General features: G+C 46.5%; 1 protein-coding gene across 1 annotated transcript in view; it reads right to left on the reverse strand.

Annotated features, from left to right (window-relative positions):
* Positions 1–397: 397 nt before the first annotated feature.
* The window catches only part of RAP1A (RAP1A, member of RAS oncogene family), a 171,621-nt gene continuing 146,770 nt past the window's right edge, over positions 398–25,248 (reverse strand). Inside the window, exons 6-9 of the mRNA XM_082244866.1 lie at positions 23,893–24,033; positions 9,087–9,230; positions 7,076–7,194; positions 398–817 (exon numbers count right to left, since the gene is read on the reverse strand). Of these exons, the coding sequence (XP_082100992.1) occupies positions 7,105–7,194; positions 9,087–9,230; positions 23,893–24,033 (375 nt within the window). The 3' untranslated portion in view covers positions 398–817; positions 7,076–7,104. The remainder of the gene's footprint in view (positions 818–7,075; positions 7,195–9,086; positions 9,231–23,892; positions 24,034–25,248) is intronic.

The following is a 25,248-nucleotide window of genomic DNA, read 5'->3' on the forward strand; positions in this document are numbered from 1 at the left end:
TCATTGGCTGTGGGCAAGTTGCAGCAGGGAATTTTGTAAATGTACCTTCCCAGGTATGAATGCGGTGATGTCACAGATACAGATAGGAGGAACATTATAATGGGAGCAATTTCTCCCTAAAGGAAAAACAGGAACTAGTAGCACTAACATAAATTTTGAAGAAACAGGGGGCAAGGGACCTGCTTTGGGGAACAGAAAAAAAGGCCAAAACAGACGGAAAGCGTTGTGGATGAAGGTAAGGACGTACTTTACCATTCCTCCTGGCTGGAGTTCAGCTTTAATTATAATGGCAAGATGTTAGAAATGATAAACTCATTTTTAAATATAAAATGAAGTCATCGTGACTCAAAGGTATTAGCCCCATTGAGATTATATATATATATATATATATATATATATATATATATATATATATATATATATAGCTACATTTTAGGGCTTGACACAAGCATGAATACAAACAGGATTTGGAAATCAATATGAAAACCATGTAATTAAAACTAGTAACATGTAACATTTGAAATGCATTCATGCTCTCATAGAATCATTCAAAATAGAGTCAAGTAACTTTATTTTCACATCTGCTGTGAACACTATTGCAAAAGTTGACACTGTGGTGGTCTTGTTTTCAGAGAGAAATACAGTTGATTCATTTTCAGAGAACCTTGTGCAAACAGTATTGGAGATCTAAATTGTTTACATAATATATAAAATAAAAAGGAGCCTTTTCAGATTTGTTAAATTATGGTTGGATTTCTTTTTACATCTCGGAATGCTGGCACTTTCCAATTAGGCAACAGTTCTTCATTCCTGTACTCTACAAAAAATAAACAAATAAAAAATCTGTACAACACATGTATTTTTATATTTAGTTATTAAATGTTATTTCTATATATAAACCATATGCAGATTTATCTTTCTTGTATAGAGGAAGTATGGTGGCTTCCATGTTGAAATAAATACTAGCTTCCCAACATGCCTTCAGAACATATATAATAATTCCAGGTGAATCAAAATTCTCAGGTTGCCCTGGATTTGTGCCAAGACACATTTATGTGCACTTGCTGACACTACCTCTACCCAAACTGCCATCAGAGTCTGTGAAAATTCATAAGCTCTGGCGGCTGTTACTTTGCCCGGTCAAAAAAAAAAAAAAAAAAAAAAAAGATGGATCTTTGTTAATGTACAGTATATAAATTTTATTTTTTTTAAAACCTGCTTGCAAAGAAACAGTAGAAAATGTGCTTCACTAGCTCAACAATTAGCAGCATTATTGGATTGTTTGAAAAGTGATCTTGGTTCCTAGAGCAATATGTAGAGTTTTAATTCAAGCACACACACTATAAAAAAAGTTACTACTTCGTTGACCATATAAAAAAAAAACATCATGCATCTTTACCAACATAAGGTCAATTCAAGCCAATGTTATTTTCTTTTTAGATTCAGATGAAGGCCTCATTCACACGAGCATGCTTGTCCCATGCTGGGGGTGTGTTTTACTGGAACGGGGATGGGACAGCAGCTGTGTCCATGCAGCCTCTGTTTCCCGCCAATGGGACTGCCTGCACAGAGATACATACAACACCTGGTTATCCCCCTGCCGGCAAAACACAGCCCTGCATGGAGCATCTAATCCCCTCGAGTTAAACAGGCCAAAGTGGGTAAAAATTCAAATTTGTTAGGTTATTTCTGGGGAGATTTTTACCTCGCTTCCCTTATCTGTGTTGTCCTTATCAGAAAGCAGAAGGTGAGGTTGTCACCAGGACAGGAAGGCACAGACAGACATTAAAAAATGAGTTTTTGTCTGTGACCCTGTTAAAAAAAAAAAAACTGAATTTTTGTAAAATCTTACCTGTAAAATTCCTTTCTCTGAGTCCTCCGACAGTCGCCGCCTCCTCTAAGTCATCACTGTTGGGTATTGTCTTCCCATCCGCAGGAATAGCTAGGCATATAGACTTAGTCCAAAGACAAAAGGCATTAGCATATACACACCCATGGGGGCTGTCCCATCTGGTCAATACCCCCCCCCCTGCATCACCACTCCCAACTCAGTTTGGTAGCATAGCAGTAGGTAATAAGAACCCCAAAAGAGGGCGGGGGCGGCGACTGTCGGAGGACTCAGAGAAAGGAATTTTACAGGTAAGAGTTTACAAAAATTCCGTTTTCTCTTACGTCCTCCGACAGTCGCCGCCTCCTCTAAGTCATCACTGTTGGGATGTCCCAAAGCAGTTTAGACCTGAGGGGTGGGAGACGCAACCGTAGAAAAGGCAACGCAGTACTCACATCAGAGAAAGGAATCTTACATGCACCGTAAGAGAACCAACTGGGCAACAGAAAAAACGATGCTCAACAGGAGCAACAGCCCAGGAAAGCAAATGCCAACAGCCAGGGACCCAGAAAAAAATTCAAGGGTCCATCATGGCACTGCCGCACTGAGAACTTTGCGGCCAAAAGAAGCATCAGCTGACGCCAGAACATCTACTTTGTAGAATTTGGAAAAAGGTGTGCACCGACGACCAAGTCGCCGCCTTGCACACCTGGGCCACCGAGGCCCGATGCCAATATGCCCAGGATGCACTCAAAGACCTGGTAGAGTGCGCCTTAACAGGGAAGGGCGGAACCCGTTCCTTCAAGGCGTAAGCCTGCTCAATGGTCTGTCTGATCCATTTGGCAATAGTTGCTGCGGACGCAGCCATGCCCTTCTGAGATCCCTCAGGAAGGACAAATAGGGAATCCGTCTTCCGAAAGGATTCCGTAGACGACAGGTAAACCCTGATCGCCCTGACAACATCCAAGGAATGCAAGGCAATCTCCTTTGGGATGTTTAGGCTTCGTACAAAGCGAAGGCAGGACAATGTCCTCATTAAGGTGGAATTCAGAGATCACCTTGGGAAGGAAGGATGGGGATGGTCGCAAAACCACCTTATCCTTGTGAATTATCAAGTAAGGGGAGCGGCAAGACAACGCCGCCAGCTCCGACACTCTGCGAGCTGAAGTGATCGCCACCAGAAAAGCAACCTTTTTCGACAGCAGAGGCAACAATATCTCCCTGATGTTTTCAAAGGGAGAATGCTGTAACACGGACAGAACCAAGTTCAAGTCCCATGGAGGTAAAGGCTCCTTCCTGGGAGGAGCCACATGTCGCACACCTTGAATGAAGGTGCGCACCAAAGAATGAGACACCAGAGGGCGTTAGAAAAGGACAGCCAGTGCAGACACCTGGCCCTTTATCGTGGCCAGCGCCAGGCGCTGATCCACTCCAGACTGGAGGAAAGCCAAGATTCTCGACACCGAGTAAGAACGAGGGGAGAACCCCCTGGACTCACACCAGGCAAAATAGGCTTTCCAGGTACGGTAATAGATCTTACCAGAGGAGGATTTCCTAGCCTTGATTAGGGTAGGGATAACCTCAGGGGATAGACCCTTGTCCTTAAAGACATGGGTCTCAACAGCCAGGCCGTTAAAGCCAGCGACTGTAAAGCAGGATGGAAGATCGGACCTTGAGACAGGAGATCTTCCCGCAGAGGCATGTGCGGTTCCGAGACCAATCTGCGAAGGAACCGGGATAGTAACTGAATCGGAGGAAAGGCGTACATCAGACGATACTGATGCCAAGGGGCCACCAACGCATCCGAGGCGTCCGCCAACGGATCGCACATTCTTGCCACGATGCTTTCCACCTTTCGATTTAGCCGGGATGCGAACAGATCCACGTCTGGGGATCCCCACCTCGCACACAGCATCTAAAAGACCTCCGGGTGTAGGGACCATTCCCCCTGGTCCAGGGTCTGGCGGCTCAGATAGTCGGCCTGCCAATTTTCCACACCCGGAATGTGAACTGCTGAGATCGCCGGGACATGAGTCTCGGCCCAAGACAGAATGTCGGTCACCTCCCGGGCCGCTCGAGCACTCCTGGTGCCCCCCTGGTGGTTGATGTAAGCCACCGCGGTAGCATTGTCCGTCTGTACGCGAACAGGCAGGCCCCAGAGACGGTCCGACCACTGGAAGAGACAGTTTTATCGCTCGTAATTCCAGCACATTTATCGGGAGGGAGGACTCCTCCTCCGACCAAGTGCCCTGGGCAGACAGGTTGCCCAGGACTCCGCCCCAGCCCGACAGGCTGGCGTCCGTGGTAACCACCGTCCACACCAACGGACGGAAGGACTTGCCTTCCGCCACCGACGGGGACTGGATCCACCATCGAAGAGCCAATCTGGTCTGGCGACTCAAGGAGACATCCAGATCCAAGGACTGAGGTAGTCTGTCCCACCTGGCCAGGATCTCCGTCTGGAGAGCCCGCGTGTGGAACTGGGCAAAGGGAATCGCCTCGAAGGCCGACACCATCAACCCCAGGCCCCGCATACAGGTCCTGAGTGACGAGGACGGATTGTCCCTGAGGGACCTGAGTTCGTCCCGCAAAGTCCGGAGCTTGTCCTCCGGCAAGAACACCTTTGCCTAAGCAGAGTCCAGAACCATTCCCAGATAGGGAAGGCGAAGTGATGGAGACAACGCCGATTTTTGAACGTTGATGGTCCATCTGAACTCCTGGAGCGTCTGTACCGTGATGGACAGATCGCGCACAAGGTCCTGGCTGGCACGTGATCTCAGAAGCAGATCGTCCAGGTACCCCAGGACCGCAATGCCCTGAGCCCGCAGCAGGCCCAGAACCGGCGCCAACACCTTGGTAAACACCCTTGGTGCCGAAGCGAGACCGAAAGGTAACGCCACAAACTGGTAGTGGTCCTCTGCGATAGCAAACCTAAGGTACCGCCGGTGACCCTCGAAAATGGGGATGTGCAGGTACGCATCCTTCAGATCTATCGAAGCCAGGAATTCTCCTGGACTCAAGGAGGCCACAACCGAACGGAGAGACTCCATTCGAAAACTTCCGAACACGCACGAAGCGGTTCAGCGCTTTTAGGTCCAGAATAGGACGCACTTTTCCCTCCTTCCTGAGCACAGTGAACAGATTCGAATAAAACCCCCAAAACCTGTCCCGATGAGGCAGCGGGACAATCACTCCCTGAGCAAGCAGTTCCTGCACCGCTTGATGCAAGTCCTGCAGACGCCCCGCAAGCAGATGGAGATTGGAGGGAAAGAATCTGTCCGCCGGCCGGGAAAGGAATTCGATCTTGTAACCTGATCGAACGATTTCCTGAACCAACCTGTCCGATATCCAGAGCAGCCAAGGTTGGAGGAAACCGCGCAAACGTCCCCCACCCCTGAAACGGGTGAGGGCGCCCCTTCAGGCAGAGGCGGATTGTCCCGCCGAGCCGGCATTGCCGGCCTTCTGCTTACCCGCCCAGGGCTTTTTCTGGTTGCCCTGAGCCTTGAAGGGCTTGCCCTTGGATTGGTTCCGAAAGGCACGAAAGGACCCCTGATTGGATCTAGGCGCTGAACCCCGCTTGCCTCGGAGAGGCAACCTGGGCCTCTTTCTCGCAGCCCGTTCAGACATCAGCATTTCCATATTTGCCACCAAAGTCGCTACCACAGCAGCCAGATCGGGTCGCAGCAGAGCCACAGGAGAACTGGGGCCCCCCACTAAAGCTGGAGGAAACTTGCTTTCCTGAGAATCCATGGCTCAAGTTATTAGAACAAACTACAGTGCAAAAACGGTGTACTGTCCAGTTTAAGAACGATGCGGTGTGCGCAGCGCACCGCTACTGCTACAGTGATGAAAGACCCCCAAAAGGAGAAAAGAAACTGAGCCAGAAGCGATATACAGAGGGAAATTGAGAGTGATAACCTGCAGAGCCCTGCTACCAGTGTCCTTGCTGCTGATGGAAAGGAAGTGCTGCTGGAGAGGGCTGGACTATATGCCAGACCCTGGGAAAATGGCTGCCCCCATAGGGATGCATTGGAGGCTACGCCAAAATGGCCGCCGACATGCGGCCGGACCAATCGTTTCACCGCCCACAAAATGGCGGCGGATGGCGCCAAAATGACATGCAGGATCGCCCCAGACGAGCTATACATGTGTGCCCATAGCAAAGATGGCGGACCGCACGAAAATGCACCGCTGCGGTCGCCGCACAATCACAAACGTCTGCCCCCCCAACAATGCACCTAGGTGACACAGGGACAGGGACCCCCAGGCAACATACAGATCTGCACAAGCGATCCCCGCAGGGGTCGCACAGGGAGTCACACAGGCACAGACACAGGGAACACACAGCAACACAGACTGCCACCCCAGACAGAGGCCCCACACAGAAAAGTACTTACCTGTACCAGATGGCGTGGGGAGCCTCTATGCACGGAAAACCGTGCCGTGAGCCAGGGACATGATGCTGCAGCACCGCAGACGAGTCCTGTGAGGTAGCCACCTCACGGCTGCATCCCTGTAGCGAACAGGGATGGGTCGTTCGTAATGCCAGGGCGAACCATAGCTGAACGCTCGATGGCGGGCTGGGGGTCCATCTGACCCTTTTGCTCTGGAGAACCAGGGCGGACAGTCCGAATCCCAGCACCGCATGATCCATCTTCATCCGAAGAGAAGACTAACACTAGAAGCTGACAAATAAACAGCTAGTAAAGTAAAAGAAAAAAATTACATTTTCAAAGAAAATCAAATAAAAGATTAGGAAGGCTGAGACTGAAGCCCCAGAACAAGGGAAGTCTGACTATTCCTGACGCTAGGCAGATTAAAACTGAGTTGGGAGTGGTGATGCAGGGGGGGGGTATTGACCAGATGGGACAGCCCCCATGGGTGTGTATATGCTAATGCCTTTTGTCTTTGGACTAAGTCTATATGCCTAGCTATTCCTGCAGATGGGAAGACAATACCCAACAGTGATGACTTAGAGGAGGCGGCGACTGTCGGAGGACGTAAGAGAAAAAACCTTTCCATAAACTTCCTGTCCCGACAGGAAACCTCCCCAATTGGGGCACAAGTGACAAAAGCATGCCAAAGGTTTCCTTATTCCAAATGAAAAATTGTTTTAGCTGGTGTTCAGTTTTAAAGTGTGTGCTGGCTCCTAGGCTCTAGAACTTTGAATAACTATTATACAAGTGTTAAATGAGAATCTACACAAACATCTGCTGTATGTTAAGAAGAATTACAGTTAACATTCACCTGGCTCAGATCTGCTGCTTCAAGAGGGTCTAAAGCAGCAAACATGAAGATTTCTTTTTAGGTTTTTTCTTTTCCACTGGTGTTTTCCTATTTATCTGTCTGACCAAGTCATAAAAGATCTAAAAACAAAAAAAAACAAAAAAATGAAAAATAAAAATCAGCACAGAACATAACAATATACAGATTACTGAGGCATCTATAGGATTCAACTTTATAGCCACACGAGTACAGTAAGGTTTTCCTATTCAAGTATGGATTCTTAACTTCCTCCACCAAATATCTAGTGAAAGTGCAAGGGTGTCAATGTGTATAGGTAGGTCAAAAAACAGGATTATCAGAGTTTTAGCCCTACTATGGGTACAAAGAAGAAATAACACACATGTGGTATCGCCATGATCATCAGTAGTAGGAGAATTTATTTTGCAAGGTTTTTTGGCGTTAGGTCATAGTAACAGCATAAAAATGTAAGCCTAAAATTTTTAAACCCATAATTTACACTATTTTGGGCCAGTTTTTCTTTCCTAATAAAACAATATTAGGAGATATCCATTACCAAATATCAAACAAATAAAATTCCAATCTGTCCTGAAAAAAAAAAAAAAAACAAGGCGTGATCCACCTGGATACACACAGTAGTTGCAATATATGTAGAGTAATACACACATATGAAAGCTGTAAAATTTGGTCTGGGCGTTGCTTCCCCATCATGAAGGGGTTAATGCATGACCTCTTTCTGTAGTCTAAAACCTGACACTTCCTGTGAAGAAACTACATATTCCATCATCCCTGTGTCTCTCAGCCTAGTACTGGTGCAGGTGACAGCTAAACAGTAAACAGACCTGTCAGCCACAAACAGGCAGGGCAACTAACCATGCTGGAAGAGATGTGTTTTCATCACAGTAGCACTCCTGAATCTGTGATGCAACACAGGAGAAATGGCGAGGTATGAATTGGACACCGACTCGGAACAAGCAGTTGCCTGTCCCTTTAGTGAATAGGAACAAGCTAGGTAAATACATGGACATAGGGGAAACCATCAGCTTTGACACTGCAGCCATAACATCATTACAAGGTCAGGAAAAAAACAATACAAACACACACACACACACCAGGGACTGTAACGACACGAATGTATAATCAAAAGAAGAAAAAAAAAAAAAAAAAAGTACACAAAAACATATGAAGGTGCACAATGCTTTTAATTAAATGGGAAACCCTGTATTTGTTGGCCAACTTGAAAAACATCAAGGCCTGAATCTACTAGGTAGAAAAATGTAACAGAGAGGAAAAAGACAGTCATTCTGCTGAGTATGCTATAGCTGAAAAATGTAGATGAGAGGTGAAAAACTTGACACAGTGATGGGTGAATCAAATGTGCTATCGAACGTTTCGATTTTCAAACGATCTTTTGTTTGATTTTCTAACCATCTATGAACAGCTCAAAGGGGTTATATCACCAAGAGGGCTGACCTTCAATTTCCTATGTGTCTAGTGCACATTTCTCTTGTAGGTGACAATATAAAAAGAGGGTTTCAACATGATGCAAGCTTCCTAGAGAGTTGACACCGCTGTGGAAAATAGGACACCAGAAAGGGGAGCTAGGAAAGTTTTGCTTATAGCAAAAGTTGGGGTACAGATTTATATTTGACAGCATTAATCCCCGTTCACACTGGGGCAACCTGTGAGGCGACCTGGTCGCCTCACAGGTCGCCGTAGGTCGCCTTCCATAGGGAAGCTGCAGACCCGTTCTAATAGGAGCGACAAGTCGCTCCGACTTAGAAAAAGGGTCCGGAGCTTCTTTGGGGTGACCCGGAGCGACCGTCATAGACTTCAATGTTATGAAGTCCGTGCCGGCCGCTCCGTGGTCGCGGCGCGCTGCTCGCACCGCGACCTCGGAGGTCGTCTGGGGAAGTCTGATCGCCCCAGTGTGAACGGGGCCTTACAGACAACCAAGTCGAAAAATAAATAAATAAAACAAAAAATACAAATATCGGATCAAAACACTACTAACCTCATTTACATTGATCTTAGACTTAGCAGAAGATTCTAAAAAGGCACAACTATTCCACTGTCTGGCTAGGTTTTGTCCCTGTTCTTTGCCAACTACCCGCTCATCTTCCAAATCACACTTATTGCCCACTAAAATCATGGGAACCTGTATCCGGAGAAAAAACAAGATTTAGTATTTAACATATAGAAATAAAACTTTTCATACGTTTTACTAATGAAGAAAACCTTTACTCAATTTATTGCACAGATATAGACATGCAGACAGACATAGATGTGGAGACTGACATTGTATTAACAACATTATCTCCACAATGCCCTCACTGCAGCTCTGCATGGTGCCTAAATTTTACTATGCAGTCCAGTAAGCACCAGTGTTAGACCTAGTACTCTCAGTAATCAGCTCTTAGTAACAGTAACTGGTCTGACATAGTCCCTCACCTCTGCTGCAATGTCTGGGTGAGGACGCTTGTGCTGGTTAATGAGGCAGTTACTAAGCTACATCAGCATAGAACCCATATTTTGCAGTACAGTACACGTTTGATATTTATAGACTGGTACCTTCAGGTGATTGGACACTGGCAAATCTGTTGACACACTACCTGAGCATCTCCCTATAAAAAACGTACCCAACTGTGTGGATGCTCAGTTTTTCAGCAAGCAATTCAGAACACAAGAACATAGGGTGGCCTGTGCCGTGTACTATACGCCAAGACATGGAATTTACAAGCAAATCAAAATTAGTTTTATCTTAATTGTACAGTACAAAGGCTTGATATTTATGGACCCCGGGACATCCCCAAGCTATGAATAAGAAGAGTGGCCAACAGAAAGGCTACGAGAACTCTGTCAACAGGCCCGGCAATAACAGAGGTCAATTGACCCAATGCAGAGTTGCTGCTGTAAAAACCTGTGCAGTGAAAAGAGGCATCCACCGAAACCTAGACATCCACCTGGTAGAATTTTGAAGAAAAGGAATCAACAGAAAACCAGGTGGTGGCCTTACAAAGTTAGTCAACTGTGGCTTGATGTCTGAATGCCCAGAAAACTGCCAATCTGGTCGAGCGTGCATGTATCAATGTAAGAAGTGTTTTAGGGTGTAAGCTCTAAAAAGGAGTTGTTTTATCCAGCTAGCAGTGGTGGATTTTGAAGCAGAAGGTCACTTACGAGGGTTCTAAGAGCAGGAAAAAAAAGCAAGTCTATCTTCCTAAAAGAATATGTAGCTTTTAACATAGCTTCTGATGGCTCTGACCATGCCAAGACATTGAAAATAAATCCTCTCTGGGTGCGTTGGAGCAGGGTACAAGGAGGAAAGGATGTCTTAATTGACGTGTAAAGCTGACACAACCTTACGGAGAAAGGAGAGTCTTGGGCGAAAAACTTCTTTGTCCTTTTGAAGAATGAGGAATTACAAGAGAAACAAATCTGACAGACGTAATAGCCCCCAAGACTACCTGAGGATTTTCTGCACGGCAGAGACAACCAAATTGCAGTTCCCAAGGTTGTAAGGGTGTTCTGGTCTGAGAAACACTTTCAATAAAAGAGCTTTTCTTTGTGGAAAGAATGGATAAAGACGAAAGCTGTCCTTTGAGAGTACCAAGTATTGGTCAAGTCCCAATGGGGTGGAGGGCAGAGCAGACTGTCCTGACACTTGGTGCTTTGGACTGAGGCAAGTAAACACTATAGAAGCATATGCTTTGCTAATTTTTCATGTTTCAGGCCTACAACCACTTTAAGCTAAGATGGTTTCTCTGTAAGGAGGAAGAGGTCCGCCACCTTCGGACATTAGCAAAAAAACAGGGACCCCCAGAGTGGAGTAGAAATATAGTGGGGGACGCCCATGGGGGCTTGTCCTAAAAAGCTTTGCCAGTATCCAATTACCTGAAGGTACCAGCTTATAATCCAGGGGTTATAGATATCAAGTCTGCATCCTGTACTGTACATTTAAGATTTGAAAGCATTTTCAAGTAAAACCAGAGATGCACCGAAGGTTCGGCTGAAAAAGGAGTTTCAGCATTTTGCAAATAGAGAAAAAGGTGCCGATAATGGCGCCAAAATGCTTATTGTGCTTATGGTTTTTCATAGGTCATGCGACTCAAAAACTGCACCAAAAATGTAACGGGTGCTTTATTGATGCGTTCTAGCTGTGTTTTCAATGCATTTTTTGGTGCGATTTATTTAACTGACCAAAAATGCAGCAAGCAAGATTCTTAACACCTTAACGGAAGCACAGAAGACCAGTGTGAAGACATACACAGAATCTAAAGGGATGCATTTTCCTGAGATTTTCTTGTGCTTAAGGTGCCAATAATGGTACCCCCTCCCCCGTGAGACACTTAATGTTACATAGTTACATAGTAGGTGAGGTTGAATAAAGACAATAGTCCATCCAGTTCAACCTGTGTAGGTGTGTGTGGCTGTAATCATCTCACATATCCCTGAATGTTCTGATCCTTGAGATGCACGTCCAATAGTCTTTTGAAAGCCACCATACTACCCGCAGAAACCCGCAGAAACCACCTCTTGTGGTAGAGAATTCCACAATCTTGTAGCCCTAACAGTAAAGAACCCCCCAAGTTGCCTGAGGTTAAAACGCTTCTCCTCTAATCGCATTGTATGCCCCCGAGTCCTCATGCAATCCCTTCCACTGAACAGCTTTTTTTCTAAGCCGAGATCCCCATTTAGATATTTAAAAATTGCCATCATGTCCCCCCTCAGGCGTCTCTTCTCCAGGGAGAATAAATCAAGCGATTGCAGACGCTCTTCATACTCAAGGTCCTCCAATCCCCTAATTAGTTTAGTTGCCCTTCTCTGGACTTTCTCCAGCTCCAACACATCCCTTCTGAGGACTGGCGACCAGAACTGGACAGAATACTCCAGATGCGGTCGGACCAGAGTTTTATAAAGTGGAAGGATTATAGTCTTATCTCTGGAATACATCCCTTTCTTTATGCATGCTAATATTCTGCTAGCTTTGGCAGCTGCCGCTTGACATTGCATGCTGTTGCCTAGACCATCATCAACCAAGACTCCCAGATCCTTCTCCATTTTTGATTCCCCCAAGGGTTCCCCTCCTAATGTGTATTGTGCTTTTATGTTTCTAGTCCCCAAGTGCAAAACCTTACACTTCTCTACATTAAACCTCATTTTCCAAGTCGTTGCCCACTCCGTTATTTTGTCCAGGTCATCCTGTAGGATAGCTGCTTCATGCTGTGCAGTTATTGCCCTGCCCAATTTTGTGTCATCTGCAAAAACTGCTATTGAACTACTGACCCCGACCTCAATGCTGTTTATGAATAAATTGAACAAGGTTGGTCCCAGGACTGAGCCTTGGGGGACACCGCTTACTACCTCAGACCAGTCTGAGTACGCGCTGTTTATTACCACCCTTTGGACACGCCCTTTTAGCCAGTTCCGTATCCAAAAGCAAACCCTGCTGTCGATACCTGCAGACCTTATTTTATAAATTAAGCGCTTATGGGGAACTGTATCAAACGCCTTAGCGAAATCTAGGTACACCACATCCAATGGTCTGCCCCCATCTAGCTCACAGCTCACCTCCTCGTAGAATGCTAATAGATTGGTTTGACAAGAACGCCCATTTGTAAACCCGTGCTGGTTATTACTGATGATGCTGTTGTCTTTAGCAAACTCTACGATATAGTCCCTTATCATCCCCTCCAGAAGTTTACATACTATCGATGTCAAACTGACAGGCCTATAATTTCCCGCTACATGCCTCTGACCCTTTTTGAATATCGGAATCACGTTAGCTTTCCTCCAATCTCCTGGTACATCTCCTGTCCTAATACTGTCCGCAAAGATCAGGAACAGTGGTCTGGATATAACCTTACTGAGTTCCTTGAGTACTCTCGGATGTACGCCATCCGGGCCTGGTGATTTGTTTGTGTTAAGTTTATCCAGCCTTTCCCTGATTTCACCCTCTGTTAGCCATAGTGGCAAGTCCTGTGTATTACTACTAACCAAACAGTCATGGTCAGTGTACCCCTCCGTTTCCTGTGTAAATACTGACGAGAAAAAAGCATTCAGCACGGTTGCTTTTTCAGTGTCCTCTGTAACCATCCCCCCATCATCGCTAATTATGTTGTGCAATATGCTCTGCCCTAGTCTTTTTGCTGTTGATATACTTAAAGAATTTCTTTGGGTTTTTTTTACTATCCTCCGCTATTTGTCTCTCAAAGTCTATTTTAGCCATCTTGATTTCGTGTTTACACTTCTTATTTGCCTCCTTGTATTGGTCGAAAGCCAATACTGTGCCTTCAGATTTATATTTCCTGAAGGCCAATTTTTTTCCCCTAATAAGATTTTTAACGCTACGGTTTAGCCAGCCAGGTTTGGCCTTGTCTCTTCTAAATTTATTTCCCATAGGAATGCACTGCAAGATGCCTTTGCTTAATATGTTCCTAAAGCATTCCCATTTTTCCTCTGTGGTCAGGGATCCTAGGGTTCGGTCCCAATTTACCCTTTCCATCAATGAGTACAATTTTGGAAAGTCTGCCCTTCTGAAGTTAAGGGTTCTTATGTTCCCCACTTGCCTTGTTCTATTGTTATTTACACTAAATGTGATCATCCTGTGATCGCTAGAGCCCAGGTTGTCCTGGACTCCTACCTCCGAGATTATGTCTGGGTCATTAGTGATCAATAGATCCAGGATTGCGTTTTCTCTAGTAGGAGAATCCACTAGCTGTGACATGAAATTATCCTGTAAGGTTTCCGTGAATAGACGGGCTTTATGTGAGTGTGTAATCCCCTCTCCCCAGTCAATGTCGGGATAATTGAAGTCCCCCAATATGATGACTGATCCTAGCTTTGCCACTACCCAAAAGTGCTAAAAATTCCAGCTCTACCTCCTCCCCTTGTTTAGGTGGCCTATAGCAAACCCCCACAATTACTTTTCCCTTTACTCCTTCCCTAAGGAGTTCTACCCACACGGATTCTAACTCCATACTCATCCCTTCCGTAATGTCACTCCTCTCTATCACCCTTACATTGTTCTTGACGTAGAGACATACCCCTCCCCCTCTTTTTCCTACCCTGTCCTTCCGGTACACCGAATACCCTTGGATATTGGCCAGCCAGTCATGTGAGGGGTCGAACCAAGTCTGTTATTCCCACAAGGTCTATGTCCTCCTCATGAACTAACATTTCCAACTCATCCATTTTATTAGCTAGGCTCGTGGCATTAGCATATACCCCTCTTAGATTTACAGAAGTTAAACGTGATTGGTTATGTTTATTCCAGTTTGGTCTGAGGTTCTCCCGCACACACCTACCGATTGACGTTGTGGACCTGCTGTCGCTGCTGACCCTACAACTGCCTTCAGTCCTTTGCTCCCTCCTGACTCTACTTCTGAGCCCTCCCCCCCCCCCCCCGTCTCCTAGTTTAAAAGCCCCTCCAACTTGGTGGCCATCTTTCTCCCCAAAAGAGCTGTACCGTCCCCATTAAGGTGCAGCCCATCCTTACTACAGGGAGTGCAGAATTATTAGGCAAATGAGTATTTTGACCACATCATCCTCTTTATGCATGTTGTCTTACTCCAAGCTGTATAGGCTCGAAAGCCTACTACCAATTAAGCATATTAGGTGATGTGCATCTCTGTAATGAGAAGGGGTGTGGTCTAATGACATCAACACCCTATATCAGGTGTGCATAATTATTAGGCAACTTCCTTTCCTTGGGCAAAATGGGTCAAAAGAAGGACTTGACAGGTTCAGAAAAGTCAAAAATAGTGAGATATCTTGCAGAGGGATGCAGCACTCTTAAAATTGCAAAGCTTCTGAAGCGTGATCATCTAACAATCAAGCATTTCATTCAAAATAGTCTACAGGGTCGCAAGAAGCGTGTGGAAAAACCAAGGCGCAAAGTAACAGCCCATGAACGGAGAAAAGTCAAGCGTGCAGCTGCCAAGATGCCACTTGCCACCAGTTTGGCCATATTTCAGAGCTGCAACATCACTGGAGTGCCCAAAAGCACAAGGTGTGCAATACTCAGAGACATGGCCAAGGTAAGAAAGGCTGAAAGACGACCACCACTGAACAAGACACACAAGCTGAAACCTCAAGACTGGGCCAAGAAATATCTCAAGACTGATTTTTCAAAGGTTTTATGGACTGATGAAATGAGAGTGAGTCTTGATGGGCCAGATGGATGGGCCCGTGGCTGGATTGGTAAAGGGCAGAGAGCTCCAGTCCGACTCAGACGCCAGCAAGGTGGAGGTGGAGTACTGGTTTGGGCTGGTATCAAAGATGAGCTTGTGGGGCCTTTTCGGGTTGAGGATGGAGTCAAGCTCAACTCCCAGTCCTACGGCCAGTTTCTGGAAGACACCTTCTTCAAGCAGTGGTACAGGAAGAAGTCTGCATCCTTCAAGAAAAACATGATTTTCATGCAGGACAATGCTCCATCACACGCGTCCAAGTACTCCACAGCGTGGCTGGCAAGAAAGGGTATAAAAGAAGAAAAGCTAATGACATGGCCTCCTTGTTCACCTGATCTGAACCCCATTGAGAACCTGTGGTCCATCATCAAATGTGAGATTTACAAGGAGGGAAAACAGTACACCTCTCTGAACGGTGTCTGGGAGGCTGTGGTTGCTGCTGCACCCAATGTTGATGGTGAACAGATCAAAACACTGACAGAATCCATGGATGGAAGGCTTTTGAGTGTCCTTGCAAAGAAAGGTGGCTATATTGGTCACTGATTTGTTTTTGAATGTCAGAAATGTATATTTGTGAATGTTGAGATGTTATATTGGTTTCACTGGTAAAAATAAATAATTGAAATGGGTATACTGTATATTTGATTTTTGTTAAGTTGCCTAATAATTATGCACAGTAATAGTCACCTGCACACACAGATATCCCCCTAAAATAGCTAAAACTAAAAACAAACTAAAAACTACTTCCAAAAATAGTCAGCTTTGATATAAAGGAGTTTTTTGGGTTCATTTAGAACATGGTTGTTCAATAATAAAATGAATCCTCAAAAATACTCATTTGCCTAATAATTCTGCACTCCCTGTAAAGAGCTGCGGTAGCCGACTGAGAAGTCAGCCAAGTTCTCCAGGAACCCAAACCCCTCCTTCCTACACCAGTTCCTCAGCCACTTGTTAAGTTCCCTAAGCTCCTTCTGCCTCTCCTGTGTGGCTCGAGGTACAGGCAGTATATCAGAGAAAACCACCTTGGAGGTCCTTTTCCTCAATCTATTACCAAAGTCCCTGAAATCGTTCTTTAGGATCCTCCACCTACCTTTAACTTTGTCATTAGTGCCCACATGCACCATGACCGCTGGGTCATCCCCAGCCCCACACAATAATCTGTCTGCCAGATCTGCGATGTGCCGAACGCGGGCGCCCGGTAAACAACATACTTTTCGGTTCACGAGATCTTTTTTACAGATTGCCCTCTCTGTCCTCCAAGGAAGCCCCAAACAGGTGATCCCCTACAAGAGGGAGATCAAATAAGGCCTTCTTAGAAGACTAGTCCGCAGACCAACATTTCAGGCAGACAATACGCCGAAGGACCACTGCTGATACAGACTGCCTCCTAGAAATCAAATGAGCCACATCCAAAGAGGCATCACAGACAAACTGTAGCCCCTGGACCAAACGGTCCCCCAGCTCCGCAAAGACAGGGGGAAGCTGTTCTCCCTCCAGGTCCCAGTGTAAAAGCTTAGCCTTGCGACACCAGGGCAAAAGTAATTACTGGCCTAATTGCCGAACCAGCCACATCGCACAAATGGCAGACCAGAGTATCTGCCCTCTTATTAACTGGACCTGTAAAGGTCTGCGACTCAAAACGGGATGAAGGTAACCCAATTTGACCTGGAAACCGGCCAGTCCACTACAGGTGGGACCGTCCACCTTTCACGCCGTAAATCCTCATAAGGATACCACAAGCAAAAAATGCCAGGCAACCACAGAATTTTGGACAACCCCACTGGTTTGTGAAAGAGGAACACCCTTGCCACTTTGGATAACCTGTGGGTGACAAAAGGAACCGATGCCTCCGACGCAGCATCAGCAGCAACCTCCATTTGTAAAGTTTCACGCACTGACACAAACAGTGCATCCACCAGCGCCTATTTAAGCACGGCTTGAGGAGCAGAGGAATCATCCTCACTATCTGAGCACTCAGGGTGAGTGGACGCAGACCCAGTAGGGTCGCTATATACTCAGATCTCCCTGAAAACAATCAGGGGAGGCTGCCAACTGCGATCCCGCAAGGTGATGCCAGCCAAGGGTCCACAAATGGACCACCTATTGGACCCCGCAAAAAAAACAAGGGGCGGGGGGCCGCCCTTCGAGCCTTCCATAGAGGACATAATAGGACATAGCCCCCTTACAATAGGGCCACCCTCCGTGACACAGACACGCAGGCAGGGTACCCTCGCTAAAACAAGGCAGGTGCCCCACACAATAATGCCAGCAAGCCTGTCATTAAAAATGAAGCACCCTCACAGTGCCACCCGGTCTAAGGGAGGTGCCAAGCTGACCATATGGCCCAGTAGGCTACAAGTTGTAGAAGCCCAAAGAAAGAGTGGGGGCTTTAGCTAAACGCACTGAGAGCCACCCCCCAGCAGCGGCGTCCGACTCTGCCGCATGGCCTAGTAGGCCGTGGTCTGAATTTTTGAGGGCACCCAGCCGCCAGCTCCAATGGAGCCGACCACCCAGGGGCAGCGAAGGGGAGGGGGTGATGCCCAAACGGGGATTCAGTGGCTTCAGCCACGCTCACAGGTACCACCTAACGTAGTTTCCAAGTAGTAGGCTGCAAAGCCGCGGCCTAAATTTTCGGCCGGATCCGGCTGCGTGAGGCCCGCGGGTGCTAAACTATCTGCTCCCCCAGCCCAAAAACCGCCGAAGGGAGCCCAGAGGACATCCGTGCCCTAGTCACCAACCCCCAGGATGGCAGGAAACCCTGTTCAACCCCCTGTTGCGCACCAGGATACCCAGTTAGCAGAAACTCCAACCAGCCCCCCTTAAGAGCGGCAACAGCCAGCTCATAACCCCACCGTCCCAGGGAGGCAAATCTAGTCCACCCCAAAACCATCCAGGGGTAGAGGGACAGCTACTTACCATACCAGGGACAGGGTGGGAAACGCTCCGGACAGGACACCGCTCCATCATAATGTGGGTGCTGTCTGCCAGGAGGAAACGCTCCAGCCAAAGCCAGTTCACATGCGTCCTCTATTTAACTTGCAGGCCAGCCCCCGTCCAGTGGGGCTATGTCGCCATAACGGAGCTGCGGTCTGCACGCGCTCGCTGGCTGGACGCAGGCGACCCTTGATTGTAGTTCTCACAGGAACAAAATAATAAAAAGAGGAAAAAAAAAATTTAAAATGAAGAAAAAAAAAAAGTGTCAGGACCAGAGATGCCAGCAAGGAACTAGGTCCTTACTCCTGGACTAGGCAGAAAAAAACAGTGCCTATAGCTGAGAGCGAGTGTATACTCCCTGGGACTGCCCACAGGCATGGCCAAACTTTTTCCTGCCTACTCCTGTATGGGGCAGTATAACCCAATAGTTAAGAAGAATCAGAAGCTGTGTCCATTAATGAACGAAAGAGAAAACTGGATTTTTGACTTACCTTAAAATCCTTCTCTGAAGTTCATTGACAGACGCAGCTCCATATTCTTCTTAACCATTGGGTTATGCTGCCCCCTACAGGAGTAGGACACCAGGCAGTAAAAACAAAAAAAAAAAAAAAAAAAAAACAAAAAAAAAAAAAAAAAAAACTTTACCACGCCTATGGTGCAGTCCCTGAAGGCATACACCCACTCACTCTGTTATAGGATTCAGTTTTGTTGCAAGCAGTGTCAGAAGTAAAAAACCCCCAACCCACTCAGAAATAGAGGGGCGGGTGCAGCGTCTGTCAATGAACTTCAGAGAAAAGAAGGATTTTACGGTAAGTCAAAAATCCAGTTTCCTTTATCCTTCATTGACAGACGCAGCTCCATATTCTTCTTAACCATTGGGACGTCCCAAAGCAGTATTTGAATGAGGGGTGGGAAAACAACACAGAGAAAGAATGTAATTCCCCAAAGGCTAAACTTAGCCAATCAGGTAACATGGAGCTCAACCAGGAAAAACTGGAGCCCACCTAGAAACAACATACACCCTCAAAGAGAAAAAATTGCTCTTTTAAACAGCAGCCTGCAAAACCTTGCGGCAAAAAGAATCATCCGAGGATGCCAACACATCTACTTTTTAGAATTTAGTGAACGTGTGCACAAACGACCAAGTTGCCGACTTGTAAACTTGTATTACTGACGACAGAGTGAAAGGCCCAAGAGGCACTCCGCGCCCTAGCAGAATGCGCAAAGCAATTTCCTTAGAATGTTTAGGCTTAGGACAGAGTGAAGGCAGCACAATGTCTTCATTCAATGGAAATCAGAAACCACCATGGGAAGAAACGACTGATTAGGTCGAAGTACCACTTAATCCCTGTGGACCACCAGAGAAGGAGAATGGTAGGACAGCGCTGTCAATTCAGAAACTCTGCGGGCAGAGGTAATAGCCACCAAAAAGGCTACCTTCTGTGACAGTGTAAGCAGAGGAATCTCCCTAGGTTTTCAAAGAGGTTTTTGAAGAACAGACAATACCAAGTTAGGAACCCACGGAGGTAATGGGGACCGTATTGGAGGAGCCACGTGACGAACTTCCTGGATAAAAGTGGGAATCAAAGAATGCGTAGCTAAAGGGAGTTGAAAAAACACCGCCAAAGCAGACACTTGGCCTTTAATAGTAACCAAGGCCAACCGCTGCTCAACCCCTCTTTGGAGGAAAGCCAATATCCTAGCCACTGAAGAGGAGCGTGGATGCACCTTAATCGATTCACACCATGAGATGTACGATTTCCACGTACGATGAAAAATCTTCCTGGAGGTAGATTTTCTAGCCTTCAACAGCGTAGGAATCACTAAGTCAGAAGGACCCCTATCCTTCAATACCTGGCTTTCAACAGCCACGCCGTTAAAGCCAGCTACTGTAAAGCAGGATGGAAGATCGGCCCTTGAAACAACAGATCTTCCCTAAGAGAAGTCTCCAAGGAGCATCTGCGACCAACCTTACCAGATCTGCATACCAAGACCGGCGAGGCCAGTCTGGGGCCACCAGAATGACCGGAATCCCTTCCACCTCTATTCTGCACAGAAGCCTCGGCAGAAGTTTCAGCGGAGGAAAAGCATAGATCAGCTGATACCTACCCCAAGGAGCCACCAGTGCGTCTGTGGCAACGGCCAGAGGATACTGAGACCTGGCTACAAACCTCTGTACCTTCTTATTGGGCCAAGAAACGAACAGGTCTACATCGGGTGTCCCCCACCGGACACACAACAGGAGAAACCGCCAGGTGCAGAGACCATTCCCCCTGATCCAACACCTAACGACTCAAGCAATCCGTCAACCAGTTCTCCACTCCGGGTATATGCACAGCACAGAGGGCTGGAACAACCTTTTCTGCCCATATTAAGATCTCCGCCACCTCCCGGGCCGCCAGGACACTCTTGGTGCCCCCTTGATGATTGACATAAACCACAGTGTGGCATTGTCTGATTGAATCCAAACTGGAGAACCCTGCAGAGGATTTGTCCAGTGACTCAAGCAAAGCTTTATCGCTCTGAGTTCCAGAAAACGGATTGGAAGTCTGGACTCTTTCAGAGTCCAGGTCCCCTGGACACACAGCTTTCCAAGTACTCCCTCCCAGCCAGACAGGCTGGCACCCGTGGTTACCACGGTCCAAAACAATGGAAGGGAGGACTTGCCCTGACGCAGAGGCAAGGAACGGAGCCACCGCAGAAGAGCACTTCTTGGGTTTTGACTCAACCAAATCAGATTGTCCCAAGATTTTGGATCCTTGTTCCACTTGACAAGAATACCCCTTTGCAGAGGTCTTGTGTGGAGCTGAGCAAACGGAACCGCCCCGGAGGTAGACACCATCAGGCCTAGAGCTTGCATGCAAGTCCGGACAGAGTGCTGGATAACAGCAACCGAATTGCCCTCCGCAACTTTTCCAGGGGAAGAAACACCCTCGCAGAGGCTGAGTCCAGAGTCAGTCCAAGATAAACCATTTTGGAGGCTGGGACCAGAGTAGATTTTCTGAAATTGATGGTCCAACTGAACTCTTGCAGAATTCGTACAGTGATTGACAGATCGCCCACCAGAACTGTGTGGGAGTCTGCTCTTAAGAGGAGATTGTCCAGGTACCCTAGTAGCGCAATCTTCCGCTGTCACAGTAATGCCAATACCGGAGCCAACACGTTGGTGAAGACCCTGGGGGCAGAAGCGAGATCAAAGGGTAACGCCACAAATTGATAATGTTCCACTCCTACAGCGAAGCGAAGAAAGCGCTGGTGTCCATCGTAAATAGGGATGTGCCGATATGCGTCTTCGATATCGATAGAGGCCAAAAAGTCCCCTTGGTGTAGGAAACACCCCTACTGCGCAAATGGACTCTATTCAAATCCTTTGTACCCGCACAAAGCAATTTAGAGCCTTGAGATCCAGAATTGGACGCACTTTCTCTTCTTTCCTGGGACCAGTAATCCGGTTTGAATAAAACCCTTGAAAGCATTCCTGAGAGGGAACCGACGCATTCACCATTTGCGACAGCAGATCTCGTACTGCCTCTCATAGAGCCCTTACCCAATCTGAAGATAGGCGTAGATTGGACGGGAAGAATCTGTCCGACGGTCGGGACCTGAATTCGATCTTGTAACCCGATCGGAGCAGCTCATGGGCCCATTTGTCCGGAATCAAGGAGGTCCCTGGTTCCGGACAGAAAGCAAAGACGTCCCCCCATCCCAGATATGGAGGGGAGCTTGTTCTCGGCTTACCCAACCACGTTTTCTTGGAACCCCTAGATGATCTAAATGGCTTTGGTCCTTTCTCCTGCGTGCCGAAGGCACAAAGGGGCCATCTGTGTGCTGAAAAATAAGGGCCGTCTATTACACGGTGACATGCCCTTAGCGGATAGAGGAAGAAGAGTACTCTTCCTACCTGTGAGTCCTTTGTGATCAGTTCATCCAACAAAGACCCAAATAGGCGGTCCCCCTTAAAAGGCAGATCAGCTTTTTAGCCACACCATGCGTGGTTAACATTATTGCGATCAGAACAACTTCACTGACTCGCGACATTTTTGTCATAGTAGGTGGGAAAAGGGGGTACATTTGCCGCTTTTAGGGTATCTGCAGGCCCCGAGGGGACCAACGCCCCCCCCCCATGTTAAAATTTTCTTCACTGATACAATCAGTGCATCAACCAGCGCCCTTACATGCGCAGGTACAGTAAAAAAAGGAATCATCCTCACCACAGAGCACTCGAAGAGTGTGGACGCAGACCGCCGACCGCAGTCCCTGCAAGGAGACGCCGGCTAAAGTTCCATAAAAAGACCATTAGACCTAAGAATCGTCCACCATAAAGGACATAGCCCCCTATAAAGGGGAGGAGGGGGCCCGCCGTGTTGCAGACGCAGAGGCAAAAGTACCCCCACAAAACAATGCCCCCCACGGCAACCCCCCGTTTGAGGGGGGGCGCCAGGCAGTCCATATGTCAGCCCGCCTAAGGGGGAGAGGGGGTGGGGAGGGCAGACACTGATCCGCTGCTCTATCACCCCAGTCAGTAGCTCAAACAGCCTGGTCAACAGCTCGGACAGGCAGCCGTGAGTAGGCCGCAAGTCTGCAGCCTAAATTTGAGGCCGATCTGGACACGAGTCTGCTGTCAGCTTGATCAGCAGCTCAGACAGCTCGGTTAGGAGCTCAGACAGCCTGGTCAGTCACTCAGACAGCCAGCTCCATCAGCCGCAAGCCGCTGCCTCAATTCCGGACAGACTACCTCTCCATTCGGGGTGGGGGTGCTGACAGCCAAGAGGCATGCTGCGAATTAGGCCGAACCAGCCGGGGACTAGGTCTTACTCCTAAACTAAGCAGAAACAAAAAACTGAATCCTATAGCTGAGTGAGTGGGTGTATGCCTTCAGAGACTGCCCCATAGACGTGGTAACGTTTTGTCCTGCCTAGTATCCTAACTCCAGTAGGGGGCAGCATAACCCAATGATTAAGAAGAATATGGAGCTGCGTCTGTCAATGAACGGATAGGTTTTAGGGGTTTTAAGTAATAGTCATGCCTAAAGTGTGCACTTTAATGTGTAAAAACAAAGGCTCTGCCAGCTAAAGGGTGAAAGTATCTCTAATGGTAGGAGAGGTATAGGAGATTCCACTGTTGAGTTGTTTTTGAATGTGTATGCTCTAAAGTTATCATCCTCTTTGGGGCATAAAAATCCATATTAGGTCCCCTGACACCAGATATGAACATGCTTGTTTCAGGGCAGCGACTTACCATGTAGAGGAAAAAAAAAAAAAAAAAAAAAAAAGATAAGATAAGAACATCCACATTAGGTGCCCAGACACACAATGAAAAAAATGCTTCAACCAAGTCAATGACTCATCAAGTAGAAAAGAAAGAATAAGGATTATAGCCCAAAAGCATGTACCTTCAATTAAGTGGCCAAATTTCATTTAGGCAAGCTCTTTTTAAATGTACATCTGGCCAGTTATACTACCGTTTGAAAATAGTTACAGAGCTGACTACTGAGATGGCTTAAACAACTACAAGACATGAATATGAAAAAAATAATGCGATTCGAGAAATATTATGTACACAGACAGGAGGCAGAACAAGAGGAAACACTGGGCCAAAAAAAAAAAAACAAATTAAAAACTTTTACACAAGTTGGCTGTAGACTTAAAGATGTACAAAAACATTTAGAAACCAAACCAAAAAGAAAAGCAAAAGTCTTACGTCCTCTGTGTCTTTTACTCGTAAAATCTGTTCCCTTAAGTCTTGCAAGTCATTAAATGTTGACTGTGCGGTGATAGAGTATACTAGTGCAAATCCCTGACCGTTCTTCATATACAAGTCTCTCATTGCAGTGAATTGCTCCTAGGAATACCACAAAGAAAAATGATTAGATACTATAAAAAAACAAAAACAAAAAAAACAGATCATATTTATTGAAACTGCCTAAAAACCACAAGTAGCAGCATTATAAAACACCAAGCTTATTAGCTTAACCCCAGCGTCCAATGGTTATGGGCGTATACTCATGTGCTGCATTTTCTGTAACGCGTTCCTATGGTCAAAAAAGCACTGCAGCTGTGGCTGTCTCACACTGTAAATTATGGCCGTGTGCACAAGCCCTAAGGTTAAAATAACTTTTGAACTTACCAACAACAAAGCCCCTCAACTGACTTTGAAAAAATAAAAGAAAATAAATGTATATATACTTTTTATCCTCCATTGAAGGCAGCAGAAGGATAGTAATTCTTAGACAGAAAGGTTTGTATACCTTGATTTCACGAAAAAGATAGCTGGATAAACAAGGCACGCCCAAGCATAAATATGACAATTCCTCCAACAAAAAGCAATAAAAAGAAAGGGAGAAAATCATGGCTAAAATTAAAGTGGAAGTGAATTCAAAATCTAAGGCTAAGCTAAACCTTCTCCCACCCCTATTCTAAAGGCTATTCTATCTACCCTGTGAAAGAAAAGATGCTTATACTTACCTGTTCTGAAGCCACTCCATTCCACCCACATCATCTCTCCAGCGCTGACTTCAATTAACAGGAGAGATTGCGGACATTGCCTGCAAATGCCTGTGCGATGATGTCACCCGCAGGCTAACTATAGGGCATTCATTGTTGGCTGCCCCTTCTCTACACTAAAGCTGGCAATGGGACCTGGTCATGTGACCAGACTAGAAGGGCTATGGAATAGGCAAGCATGGTCATCTTTTCTTTCACAGGGTAGAAAGAATGGTCTTAGGATAATGGTGGGAGTGGGTTTAGTCTTAGTTCGATCTTGACTGAACTTCCACTTTAGAGAAGAGTAGGAAGCCCAAACCCTTCCAAAAAATAAGAGTAAAGAGAGCCGTGGCACACATATAAGAGAGTAATCTATGTGCATGCGCATGAGGGCCAAAAGATGTGCCAGAGATGTGATAGCTGTAGTTTTACACTACCTGGCCTAGGAAGTCTGGGAATCAAAAGGAGGAGCATTGTATTGGGCAAAACCCGGATTTTTGTCTTACTGTAAAATCCTTTTCTTGGAGTATATTAAGGACATAGAAAGAGTAATTCAGGTACATAAGGTTATGCT

The sequence above is a fragment of the Pelophylax lessonae genome, assembly GCF_965119305.1.
Source record: "Pelophylax lessonae genome assembly, chromosome: 2".
Lineage (NCBI taxonomy): Eukaryota > Metazoa > Chordata > Amphibia > Anura > Ranidae > Pelophylax > Pelophylax lessonae.